The 13834-nt window shown below is 41.5% G+C and overlaps 1 protein-coding gene across 9 annotated transcripts in view; it reads left to right on the forward strand.

Annotated features, from left to right (window-relative positions):
- Positions 1-13834, forward strand: part of LOC105476887 (acetyl-CoA carboxylase alpha) — a 330276-nt gene that overhangs the window by 107393 nt on the left and 209049 nt on the right. The window contains exons 1-2 of one of the 9 annotated variants that reach the window (XM_011733181.3): positions 7406-7466; positions 9069-9563. The exons of 7 other annotated variants lie outside the window; for them this stretch is intronic. In XM_011733181.3, the coding sequence (XP_011731483.1) occupies positions 9511-9563 (53 nt within the window). In that variant the 5' untranslated portion in view covers positions 7406-7466; positions 9069-9510. Of the gene's footprint in view, positions 1-7253; positions 7467-9068; positions 9564-13834 lie in introns of those variants that run through there. One more of the 9 variants, XM_011733183.3, reaches the window with a different exon arrangement.

Consider the following 13834-nt stretch of genomic DNA (forward strand, 5'->3'; position numbering starts at 1 on the left):
CAGGCTTGAGCCACCGCGCCCGGCCCTGCCTGTAGGATTTATAGTGATTCCCTCATCCTCATTCCTGATATTGGCAATTAGCATTTTTTCTTGTATTTTTATCAGTCTTAGTAGAAGTTTATCAATTCAGTTGGCCTTTCGAAGAACTAACTTCTGGCTTTGTTGGTATCCATCTCTTTATCTCTGTATTCACTCATAAATTCATCTTATTATATTCCCCAGGCTTTGATGTAAATTCTCATTATCATTCAATTAAAATACTTTCTTAATTTCCTTGTGATTTTTTGACCCATAAATTGTTTAGAAATATATCAAGACACTTGTGGATTTTATTACCTTTGTTATTGATTTTTAGTGTAATCCATTTTGTTCAGAGCATATACTCTATGTGATTTCAGACCTTTGAAATTTATTGATACTTGATGGCTTAGTATATGGTGTATTTTGATAAAGTTTCATAAACGCTTGCAATGAATGTGTATGTTGCAGCTGTTGATTATAGGTTCTATGTATGTTAGTTCAGTTTTTCTGTTGTGGTATTCTTCTGTATCTTTGATTTTTTTTTTTTTTTTTTTTTTTACTTGTTATATCAGTTGCTGAAGAGGAATATTAAAATATCCTACTATAAAGATCTTATGACTGGGCATAGTGGCTCACACCTATAATCCTACCACTTTGGGAGGCCAAGGTGGATGGATTACCTGAGCTCAGGAGTTTGAAGCCAGCTTGGGCAACATTGTGAAACCCCATCTCTACTAAAAATATAAAAAATTAGCCTGGCATGGTGCCACATGCCTGTAGTCTCAGCTACTCGGGAGGCTGAGGCACGAGAATCACTTGAACCTAGGAGGCGGAGGTTTCAGTGAGCTGAGATTGCACTCCAGCCTCAGTGATAGAGCAAGACTCTGTCTCAAAAACAAAACAATAAGAAAAAAGACATTCAACACAATAGAAATACGGGGAAAAGATTTCAACAGGCACTTCAAAAGAAGATACCAAATGTCAAGTAAACATATGAAAAGGTGCTCAATGTTACTATTCATTAGGGATTTGCAAATTAAAAATACAATGAGTTAAACACATATCCCAACCAAAAAAGCTAACATTAAAAAACCAGCAATATCAAGTGTTAGCAAGGATATGGAACACATTGACTCTCACACACCACTGGTAGGAATACAAATTGGAACAGCCACTTTAGAAAACTATTTAGCAGTATCATTTAAGCTAAACATGCACATACCTCCCTAGTAAGCAATTTCATTTTTTTGTATATTCCCAAAGGAAATTAAGTTCATTCATCCATCAAAAATCAACTATAAGAGCAAATATTGTCAAAATTCATAAACAACCCAAATGTGCACGAATAGTAGAATAGGTAAGTAAATCATGGTGTATCACATGATGGAATACCATACAGAAATGAAAATGAACAAACTACTTCTGTATCACAACATGGATGAATTTTTTTTTCCCATAAATTCAACCAAGTGGTAAGCATAGATAAATTTTATACACATAAGGCCAGGCATGGTGGCTCACACCTGTAATCCCAGCACTTTGGGAGGCTGAGTTGGGAGGGTCAGTTGAGGCCAGGAGTTTGACACCAGCCTAGCCAAAATGGTGAAACCTTATCTCAAGTAAAATTACAAAAAAATTAGCTGGGTGTGGTGGTGCGCACCTCTAATCCCATCTACTTGGAAGGCTGAGGCAGGAAAATCCCTTGAACCCAGGAGGCGGAGGTTGCAGTGAGCCGAGAGTGTGCCGCTGCATTGCAGTCTGGGCGACAGAGCAAGACTCCATCACCAAAAAAAAAAAAAAAAAAAATTTATACACATAATATTGATCAAAAGAAGTCAGACATTAAAGTACATACATTATATAACACTATATATATGAAGTTCAAGAGTAAACAAGACTGATTAATGGTTATAAAAGGTCAGAGCAGTCTTTACCTTTAAGGGAGAATATTGACTGGGAATGGACACAAGTGAACCTTCTGGGACTCTGGAAATACTCTGTATCTTAATAAGGTGATTGGTTATATGGCTATACATATATTAATTTTACATATATATGTTTTATACTTAAGATTTTTCCACTTCATTGTACGAAGTTTTATCGGTCATTAAAAAGTCAATAAAACAGGGAGGACTTCCAGGTATAGCTGAATGAGGAGACTGGCAGATCTTTAACACAAAAACCAACTATAAAGATTGACAAAATGGACAAAATTAACCATTTTAACACTCTTGAAATCAACCAAAAGGCATACAATAATTTGAGAAAATATTATGGTTAAAAAACTGCTAAAATTCTGTGAAGCAGTAGGAGTTTGTGGTATTCTTGTCTGGGATTGTTCCTATTCCCCTTTCCCCAGCTGATTCGTCATGGAAGTTTTGCCAGCGTGGGTAGACCATGAAGACCAGCTGCTTTGATGCTGCAGTTGAAGGGAGTTTACTCAGTTTGGGTGGTGGATGATGTCCATGCTCAATGGCATTGTTGGGAGAAGTGTCCACTTGGCAGTGGGTGAATGGTACAGGCCAGTGACTTTGCCAGACTGAGGCCTGTTTGTGGTTGGGACAAGCATATTGCAGGCTGAGGCATGTACCTGCACAGAAGAGACATGATAAGGCCCAACAGAAAGTCACAGCTAGGGCAGACTTGAAAAACCTGAACTTTGAATGCACTGCTCTGTATCCCCCATACTTCAGACGCATAAACAGAGGACAAAAGCCTTTCTAGCTTTAAGTATATGAAGATAAACTCTATCTAATCATTGGCTACACAGACATAGGGGTGACTCCTCAGAAGCCACATTTATACATAAAACCAAGAAATAAAAAGAAAATGAGCTGAGACATCAGTGGCTGCACACTGTTGGGGAAACAGAATTCACAGATTTAGCTCGGGCAAATGATTAAGCAAAGACAGAAACAAACTGTAGTAACACCAACTTTCATGGGTGAAAGAAATCAGAATCCAAATTGTTCATATGTTCAGATGTTCAGTTTGTAAATTGTTCATATGCTCAATTTGTTTTCTAATCCCATGACAGGTTATATTCAATTTTTAATTAAAAAGCATGAGATGGCCGGGCGCGGTGGCTCAAGCCTGTAATCCCAGCACTTTGGGAGGCCGAGACGGGCGGATCACGAGGTCAGGAGATCGAGACCATCCTGGCTAACACAGTGAAACCCCGTCTCTACTAAAAATACAAAAAAAAAAAAAAAACTAGCCGGGCGTGGTGGCGGGTGCCTGTAGTCCCAGCTACTCGGGAGGCTGAGGCCGGAGAATGGCGTAAACCCGGGAGGCGGAGCTTGCAGTGAGCTGAGATCCGGCCACTGCACTCCAGCCTGGGCGGCAGAGCGAGACTCCGTCTCAAAAAAAAAAAAAAAAAAAAAGCATGAGACATGTAAAGATACAGGAAAATGTGATCCATATTTAGGAAAAAAAGAAGTCAATATAAATTATCTGCAAGTGTCCCTAGATACTGGATTTAACAAAGGTTTCAAAGTAGCGATTGTAAACGTGTCCAAAGAACTAAAGGAAAACATGTTTAAATAATTTTTAAAAATGTATTTATTTATTTATTTTTTATATTTTATAGGGACAGAGTCTTCCCATGTTGTGCAGGCTGGTTTCAAACTCCTGGCCTCAAGTGACCTTCTTGCCTTGGCCTCCCAAATCTCTGGAATTATAGGTGTGAGCCACTGTGCCCCATCTTAAATACTATTTTCTTTTTTTTTTTGAGACAGAGTTTCACTCTTGTTGCCCAGGCTGGAGTGCAATGGTGCGATCTTGGTTCACTGCAACCTCTGCCTCCCGGGTTCAAGCGATTCTCCTGCCTCAGCTTCCCGATTAGCTGGTATAGCCATGCTCCACCATGCCCGGCTAATTTTGTAGTTTTAGTTGAGATGGGGTTTCTCCATGTTGGTCAGGCTGGTCTCGAACTCCGGACCTCAGGTGATTGCCTGCCTCTGCCTTCCAAAGTGCTGAGATTATAGGTGTGAGCCACCGTGACTGGCCCCTTAAATACTGTTTTTTAAAGCATGATAACAATGAATTAATAAATAGAACTTCTTAGCTGAGTGCTGTGGCTCATGCTTGTAATCCCAGTGCTTTTGGGAGGCAAGCGGGGTGGATTTCCTTAGCCCAGGAATTTGAGACTCCATCACTACAAAAATTTTTAAAAATTAGCTGAGCATAGTGGGACATGTCTGTGGACCCAGCTACTTGGGAGGCTGAGGCAGGAGGATCCCTTGAGCATATTGAGTGTTTGCACCACTGCATTCCAGGCTGGGCAACAGAGCAAGACTCTGTCTCAAAAAATTAAAAATAACATAAAATAAATAGAAATTCTCAGTAAGAAAAGAGAAATGATTTTTAAAAATAAGCAAATGAAACCAAAGAGGATATACCTATGGCAAATAAGCACATGAAAAGATGTTTTGTAACTAATAGTTATTAGGTATTAGGAAAATGCAAATATTAATTAGTATTAGGAAAACGCAAATTAAAATAGCAATGAGATATCATTACACACTTATCAGAATGCCTAAAATAAGAAATAGACACAATATCAAAGGTTTGTGAGAATGCAGAAAAGTTGGATTTCTTGTACATTGGTGGTGGGAATGTAAAATGATACAGTCACTCTGGAAAATAATTTGACACTTTCTTTTTTTTTGAGATGGAGTCTCGCTCCGTTGACCAGGCTGGAGTGCAATGGCGCGATCTTGGCTCACTGCAACCTCCGCCTCCTGGGTTCAAGCGATTCTCCTGCCTCAGCCTCCCGAGTAGCTGTGATTAAAAGAACACCACCACGCCCTGCTCATTTTTTGTATTTTTATTAGAGATGGGGTTTCACCATGTTGGACAGGCTGGTCTGGAACTCTTGACCTCAAGTGATCCATCCGCCTCGGCCTCTGGGCTTGGGATTACAGGCGTGAGTCACCACACCTGGCCGATTTTATTTAATTTCTGTCAGCAGTGTTCCACAAGTTTTAGTGTACAAGTCTTATACCTTTTTTGCTCAATTTATTCCTATTTTATTCTTTCTGATGCTATCATGAACAGAATATTTTCTTAATTTCATTTTTGGATTGTTCATTTATAGCTAGCATATAGAAATATAATTAACTTTTCTATATAGATCTTACATCCTGTGATCTTGATAAACTCATTTAAAAATTTTTTGTTAACAACTTTACTGAGATACAATTCACATACCATACGTTTCACCCACTTAAAGGATACAATTCAATAGTTTTTAGTATATTCACATAGTTATGGAACCATCATCACAATAAATTTGAGGACTTTTTTTTTTTTTTTTGAGACGGAGTCTCGCTCTGTCGCCCAGGCTGGAGTGCAGTGGCGCGATCTCGGCTCACTGCAAGCTCCGCCTCCCGGGTTCACGCCATTCTCCGGCCTCAGCCTCCCAAGTAGCTGGGACTACAGGCGCCCACAACCGCGCCCGGCTAATTTTTTGTATTTTTAGTAGAGACGGGGTTTCACCGTGGTCTCGATCTGCTGACCTTGTGATCCGCCCGCCTCGGCCTCCCAAAGTGCTGGGATTACAGGCGTGAGCCACCGCGCCCGGCGAGGACATTTTTATTTCATTATATATGTCATTTTTTTTTAAAGAGATGAGGTCTTGCTATGTTGCACAGGCTGGACTTAAACTCCTGGGCTCAAGCAATCCTCCTGCCTCAGCAGGAGGTAACTGGGACTACAGGCACGTACACCATGCATGGCAATTTTAGAACACTTTTATTACCCCTCAAACCCCAAACCCAGTAGCAGTCACTCTTCATTTCTCCAATATGCTCCCCAATCCTAGCCAACCACTAACCTACTTTCTGTCTTTATAGATTTGCCTATTACAGACATTTCATATAAATGGAATGATATGTGGCCTTTTGTGACTGGCTTCCTTCATTTAGCATAATGTTTTCAATGCTGTAGCGTGTATCAGTACCTCATTTCTTTTTATGGTTGAATAATATATCATTGTGTGGAGATACCATATTTTGTTTATATATCATATATACCATATTTTGTTTACCATATTATATACCATATTTTGTTTATATTGGGTTTTTTGTTTGTTTGTTTGTTTTGAGACAGAGTCTTGCTGTCGCCTAGGCTGGAGTGCAGTGGCGCGATCTTGGCTCACTGCAGGCTCCGCCTCCTGGGTTCACGCCATTCTCCTGCCTCAGCCTCCTGAGTAGCTGGGATTACAGACGCCCGTCACTATGCCTGGCTAATTTTTTGTATTTTTAGTAGAGACGGGATTTCACCATGTTAGCCAGGATGGTCTTTATCTCCTGACCTCGTGATCTGCCCGTCTCGGCCTCCCAAAGTGCTGAGATTATAGGCGTGAGCCACCGCGCCCCGCCAGATATTGGGTTGTTTCTATTTTGTGGCCATTATTAATGTTGTTATGAACATTCATGTATAAATTTTTATGTGGACATATGCTTTGCTTTCTCTTGGGTATACAATAAGGAGGGAAGCTGCCAGATCATATGGTTCATATGGTGAGAGTTTAGTTTATAAGAAAGTGTCGAATTAGCCAGGCCTGTAATCCTAGCACTTTGGGAGGCCGAGGCAAGCGGATCATTTGAGATCAGGAGTTCGAGACCAGCCTGGCCGACATGGTGAAACCCCATCTCTACTAAAAATACAAAAATTACCTGGGTGTGGTGGCAGGCACCTGTAATACCAGTTACTCAGGAGGCTGAGGCAGGAGAATCTCTTGAACCCAGGAGGCAGAGGTTGTAGTGAGTGGAGATCGTGCCACTGCACTCCAGCCTGGGAGACAGAGCGAGACTCCATCTCAAAAAAAAAAAAAAAAAAAAAAAAAAATTAAATAAAATCTAAATAAATGGAGAGGCAGTCCATGTTCATGGATTAGAAGACTCAGTATTGTCAAGACAGCAGTTCTTAAATTGATCTGTAAATTCACAGTCCATATCACATTTCCAGCAGCCTTTCTTTTTCTTTCTAGAATTTGACAAGCTGATCCTAAAATGTACATGGAAACAAAGGACCTAGAATAGCCAAAACACTTTAAAAGGGAGGGTGAAGTTGGAGGTCTTCATACTACCTGATCTCAAAACCTACTATAAAGTCACAGTTATCAAGACTATGTGGCATTGCTTCAAGGCTAGGCATATAGGTCAATGGATCAGAATTTAGAGTCCACAAAGAAACCTTTAACTATATGGCCACTTGATTTTTTGACAGAGACACATCCTTGATCCAAAATTTCTCTGCTTGTAAGAGCCCCAACGTAAAACAGTCTTTCACAGTGTGTGCTGCAGTATAAACTCAGACTGCGTTGCAGTCAAGCTAGCGAATGCATCACTGTCTGCCGGGTAAACTGCTACGTCATCCTTGGTGTTTGGCATGTTACAATGCTGGGATCAGTGTGGGCTTCTAGTTGGATTTTGTGCCAGGTATGTGTCTATGTTGGACACTGTTCATGGTAGATTAAAATGGGGATGCTTTAAATTTGGAGAAATGAATGTGGCTTTTTATTTCTTGTATTCTAGTATTAAAGAAAGATTGTGAGCAGCAGCGTCCATAAAAGATGTATATAGATCTCTAGCTTTGCTTTTGGACCTGGGTATGCTATGTTAGTGTTTGGTTGTTGTAGAAAGATCTCTTTGATGAAAGAAAGTGTAAACTCGATTACCGAGTGTGCCTCTTTAGTATATTTTTCTGATATAGTTGAGTGCAAAATAGTCTGCCTTATTTTACATTTAGTGCCTTATTTGCATTTTTGAATGTTGAACTTGTATAACAAGTTTGTTTTGTAGACACTTAGGTGTGTGTAAAATTAAGCAGCTTCTCATCTGTGGCTACTGAACTGTCCTGAACAAAGGCTGCAGTGCTCTATTTTTGAGACAGGTTATTCTGAAGAGAGGTAAAGATAGAAGGGCTCCTCTGTGTCAGCATGGTTCTTTAAAGGGAAAGTAAACTGGACTAACTTAATGAGCACTGGCACATTGTGGAAGGGATGATGCAAAGTACAGAACAGAGAACAACCAGGACTTCCCTTTTTTTTTTATTATAGCTGGTTGTCATGTTGGGTGGCCTAATTGAGTTTCTTGCAAATTTGGGCAACCTGAGTCTTTACAACTTAAGTTGCCTGAATGTCCTTCAGATCAATGTTTGTTTGTTGTAATCATTTATCTTTTATCTGATTATTTAACTTCTATGTTTCAGGTCATTTGTGTAGTTCTATTTTCAAAGGTTTTCCTGGAAGCTTAATGTATTCTCAGCATGGTTGGCATCAGATTGTTAACTATTTCTATCCAGCATTTTGATGGGAATGAATTTTTTATGGTTCACGATTCAGGTTAGATTTGGTGTACAGGCCTGAGGACTTGCCTCAGGAAGTTGTCATTCTATAGATTCTAAGCCTTTAGGGTCTTTTACCATTGATTTTTCTCCTAATACAGAATATCATGAGCATCTACTTAAGTAAAGGCTAAAAACAGGAAGATATTACAACATAACATTCAGCTAGTGTTTATTTCTGTCAGAGATCTGTGGCAAATTTGCTTTCATAGTAATATATGTGTCTTAGTAAGTAGTCTATCTAGGCAGGATTTTTTCTTCCTTGCTTAAGGGGGTTAGACCTCCAAAATATTTGTCAGGGTCCCTTTTCCTTTTAAGGATTTAACCCATATCTTTTCTGTATGCCTTTTGTACCAGCTCCGTTCTTATTCTCAAGCTTTGATGCATAAAACCTTAGTTTAGGTGTCTGTATGTACCACTACTTTGGCCTGAAAATTAGAATCATGGCTCACACTTGATTCTAGTAGTGGCGTGTTTCCTTTCTATTTGATTTCTGTCCCAGCTGACCTGCTTTTCCCCACCGTGCAGTCTGATAATTGGTATTATTTGCTTTGATTGGATCTCAGAAATTACCTCTTTAGACCAAGCTGTCCTTCTCCATCTGGATTTCATGTGCCCATTATTTTCTTGGCTTAATTGTCCTTGTAAACTTCATCTTTTTGCCCTGGGCTTCCCCTGTCATGTGCTCCCGGCAGCCAGGAGAGGCATTGGAGGTTTTCTCCGTTGACTGTCAGAAGAAAGTGACTGTTGTCGAAACATGTTTGCTGCAACTGAAGGAGAGCTGCTAAGATCTACTTTCTAGTTACACAAGCTTTTATATTTCTCCCTGGCTCCTCTCAGTTCCCTTGGGAAATCAACTAATTCTGTGTGTAAGCTAAGCATGTGGAGGAGAGAAGATGCAAAAAGGAAGAAAGGTGGGGAAAGAAGGAAATTGGGAACAAATTAGACAAAAAGACTATAGTTTGAGGCCATCAGGAGTATTCTAGTGTGACTGAACCCAGGCCAAGAAGTAGGCAGAAGGCACAGTATCTCTTGTCCTCCTGGGTTTTAAGCAGCTGCAACAGAAGGAGGAACTGCGGCTTGTGTTTACAAGGCCGAAATCTGAAGAAAAAGCTTCCATTCCTTTGCCATCTTGATATGGAGGGTTCTCCAGAGGAAAATAAGGAAATGAGATATTACATGCTTCAAAGGTAAGTGTTAGGCTACCACATTTGGGTAATATATATATCTTTAAAAAAACAGTAAAGTACTGACAGCTAAGCCCTGAAATTTTTTTTCTATCTTTAAAAAATGAAGGCTTTTTTTTTTTTTAAGAAAATGAATAAAAATGGGCACATTGGCTCCTGAATTTCTAAACCTTTATTTTACATTGAGAATTTGAATAAAAGATCCCTGAGCCCATGTGTGATACTATAGCTATGTTGAAAACAAGCACCCCATGCAGACCTTGCTGTGCTATTATTTCCTGAAGGGAACCTCAGATGTATCAAATTTACTCCCTGGGTTTGGCTAGTATTTCCAGTAAAGTCTCTTCAACTGCTGGAAAGGAAGGATATTGTATAGTTTTGCAGAAGACTTTTTAGAATGTGTATCTGGGGCTAGGAAAGGTGCCTGCTGTAATTTTTCTGACATGTAGTCAGACAGAGTTGTTCAGGATGCCGAACTCCTTCACTTTGGGACCTTTCTTCTTGCCGTTAGAATTCAGGCTGAAGAGGAAATGAATCAGGCCTTCTTGGGCCTTCTTCAGGCCTCTTGCAGGTCTGCACCTCCCTGCAGAGAACTGACATAAAAGACTTGAATGATTTGCTTGTGCAGTGCTTGTACAGTGGTGCAGTCATAGCTCACAGTAGCCTTGAACTCCTGGGCTCAAGTGATCTTCCCACCTCAGCCTCCTGGGGTAGCTGGAACTGCAGGCATGCACCACCATGCCTGGCTAATTTTTTTTTCTTTTTTTTTGTAAAGATGGGATCTCACTGTGTTGCCCAGGCTGGTCTCAAACTCCTGTACTCAAGCAATTCTCCCACTTTGGCCTCCACAAGTGTTGGTATTATAGTCATGAGCCACTGTACCTGGCCTCCCTCCATTATCTTTTTTGTTTGCTTGTTTTTATAAAGTAGAGTTTTTATTTTGAAGAAAATTATTGAGAGTTAAACTAAGGCAAAAACAGAAAATAAACAAAAAACACTGAGTTGGCAAAATCAATCTTTCTTTTTTTTTTTTTTTTTTTTTTGAGACGGAGTCTCGCTCTGTCGCCCAGGCTGGAGTGCAGTGGCCAGATCTCAGCTCACTGCAAGTTCCGCCTCCCAGGTTTACGCCATTCTCCTGCCTCAGCCTCCCAAGTAGCTGGGACTACAGGCGCCCGCCACCTCGCCCGGCTAGTTTTTTGTATTTTTTAGTAGAGACGGGGTTTCACCGTGTTAGCCAGGATAGTCTCGATCTCCTGACCTCGTGATCCGCCTGTCTCGGCCTCCCAAAGTGCTGGGATTACAGGCTTGAGCCACTGCGCCTGGCCAGGCAAAATCTTTCTTAATATCCTTTCCTTTCCCCCAACTGGCTCTGTAATTGCCCCTTTTTCTTTTTTACCACTTCTTTTACCCTTTGAAGGGATAACTAAGCAAAACTTCCACTGAGAGGCAAAGAGGTAAAAAAGTAACTACAATATAGCTGGGTGTAGTGGCATGAGCCTGTAGTACCAGCCACTCTGCAGGCTGAGGCCAGAGGATTGCTTGAGCCCAGGAATTTGAGGTTGCAGGGAGATGTATTCCTGCCACTGCACTGCAGCCTGGTCAACAGTGAGAATCCATCTCTAAAAATTTTTTTTTCAAAGTAACTGAGATATTATATATTATAATCTATGTTGTGTAAATATATATAATCAAAAATTTTATGTATATACATGTATAAATATATATTTCAAAAATGTATATATAGGCTGTACATGGTGGTGGCTCATGCCTGTAATCCCATTACTTTTCGAGGCCAAGGCGGGTGGATCACTTGAGGTCACAAGTTCAAGACCAGCCTGGCCAACATGGTGAAACCCCGTCTCTACTAAAACTACAAAAATTAGCTGGGCATGGTGGTGGGCGCCTGTAGTCTCATCTACTTGGGAGGCCGAGGCAGGAGAATTGCTTGATTCGCAGTGAGCAGAGATCACGCCGTGATACTCTAGTGTGGACAACAAGAGCGAAACTCCGTCTCAGAAAAAAAAAAGTATATATACATGTATATCTATACACACACACATATATACATATATATACACACACATGCACGTGTGTGTGGTTGTTGTGGGTTTTTTTTCCCTTTTGAGACGGAGTTTCACTTTTGTTGCCCAGGCTGGAGTGCGATGGCGCGATCTTGGCTCACCGCAACCTCTGCCCGGGTTCAAGTGATTCTCCTGCCTTAGTCTCCTGAGTAGCTGGGATTACAGGCATGCACCATCATGCCCTGCTAATTTTGTACTTTTCGTAGAGACGGGCTTTCTCCATGTTGGTCAGGCTGGTCTCGAACTCCCGACCTCAGGTGATCCGCCCGCCTCGGCCTCTCGAAGTGCTGGGATTACAGGTGTGAGCCACTGTGCCCAGCCTTAAATGTGTTTTATATATAACATTGTTTTTATATAAAACCTCATGCCTATACATATAGAAATAAAACGTGCATATATATAAGTATATATTAATATATAGTGTCTGAATGTGTCTTTGCCAAAATTTATATGTTGAGGCTGGGCGTGGTGGCTCACATCTGTAATCTCAGCACTTTGGGAGGCCAAGGCGGGCAGATCACCTGAGGCCAGGAGTTCAAGACCAGCCTGGGCAACATGGCGAAACTCCATCTCTACCAAAAATACAAAAAGTAGCCAGGCGTGGTGGCGGGATCCTGTAATCCCGGCTACTCAGGTGGTTGAGGCATGAGAATTGCTTGAACCTGGGAGATGGAGGTTGTACTGAGCTGAGATCGTGCTACTGCTCTCTAGCCTGGGCTGCAGAGAGAGACTCTGCCTCACACACACACAAAATGTATATGTTGAAATCTAATTACCACTATGTCAAGAAGTGGGGACTTTGGGAGTTGAGTAGATCATGGGGCAGAGCTCATGAATGGGATTAGTGCCCTTATAAAATAGGCTCCAAAGATCTGCCTTGTCCCTTCTACTCTGTGAGGACACAGTGAGAGTCATGCAAGTGAGTAGGACCTGGAGGCAGGGAACCCAAGAACTTCCTAGAACTAAATCAAATGGAAACAAACACTTCAGCTATGACAGGAAACATCCTCTTCATTTACATAGGATGTACACTGAATAAATGACTTTGTAACTTTACTTCATCATCTTCATTTACACAGGGTGTACACCAAGTAACAATGGAATTCTCTAGAGGGTATATAAACCCCAGAAAATTCTGTAACTAGACCATTGAGCTGCTTGCTTGGGCCAGCTCCCAACCTGTAGAGTGTGCTTTCGTTTTCCTTTTTCCTTTTTTTTTTTTTTTTAATTTCAATATTTTGATTTTGTGAAATGGAGTCTCACTCTGTAGCCCAGGCTGGAGTGCAGTGGTGCGATCTTGACTCCCTGAAACCTCTGCCTCCTGGGTTCAAGCAGTTCTCATGCCTCAGCCTCCCGAGTAGCTGGGATTACAGGCGCCCATCACCACTGGTGGCTGGCTACTTTTTTTTTTTTTTTTGAGACAGAGTCTCGCTCTTTCTCGCCCAGGCTGGAGTGCGGTGGCGCGATGTCGGCTTACTGCAACCTCCACCTCCCGGATTCACGCCATTCTCCTGCCTCAGCCTCCTGAGTAGCTGGGACTATAGGCGCCCGCCACCATGCCCAGCTAATTTTTGTATTTTTTAGTAGAGACAGGGTTTCACTGTGTTAGCCAGGGTGGTCTCGATCTCCTGACCTTGGGATCTGCCCGCCTCAGCCTCCCAAAGTGTCAGGATTATAGGCGTGAGCCACCGTGCGCGGCCTAATTTTTGTATTTTTATTAGAGATGACGTTTGACCATGTCGGCTAGGCTGGTCTCAAACTCCTGACCTCATATTATCCCCCCACCTCTACCTCCCAAAGTGCTGGGATTATAGGCGTGAGCCACTGAGCCTGGCCGTGCGCTTTCATTTTCAGTAAGTCTCTGCTTTGGTTGCTTTATTCTTTCCCTGCTTTGTGCGTTTTGTTCAATTCTTTGTTCAAAACATCAAAAACTTGTACACCCTCCACCGGTAACATAATTTGTCAAGCCAGCTAGGAGGTAATCCCAAAATTTGGGGTTTATTTTTCTCCTTTGTTTTTCCTGCTCCATACAGGGGAATGTCTCTCTCTCTCTCTCTCTCTCTTTTCCTTTCCAACTTGGGACCCTTGGTGGGCAGCACCTAAACACAGAGGCAACTACAGGTTTCTGCCTGGGGCCACTCTGAAGGACTGCTTTCTGTCTTTTCCAGTTGTGGTCCCTGATCCCTATGTGTG

The sequence above is a fragment of the Macaca nemestrina genome, chromosome 17, assembly GCF_043159975.1.
Source record: "Macaca nemestrina isolate mMacNem1 chromosome 17, mMacNem.hap1, whole genome shotgun sequence".
Taxonomy (NCBI): domain Eukaryota; kingdom Metazoa; phylum Chordata; class Mammalia; order Primates; family Cercopithecidae; genus Macaca; species Macaca nemestrina.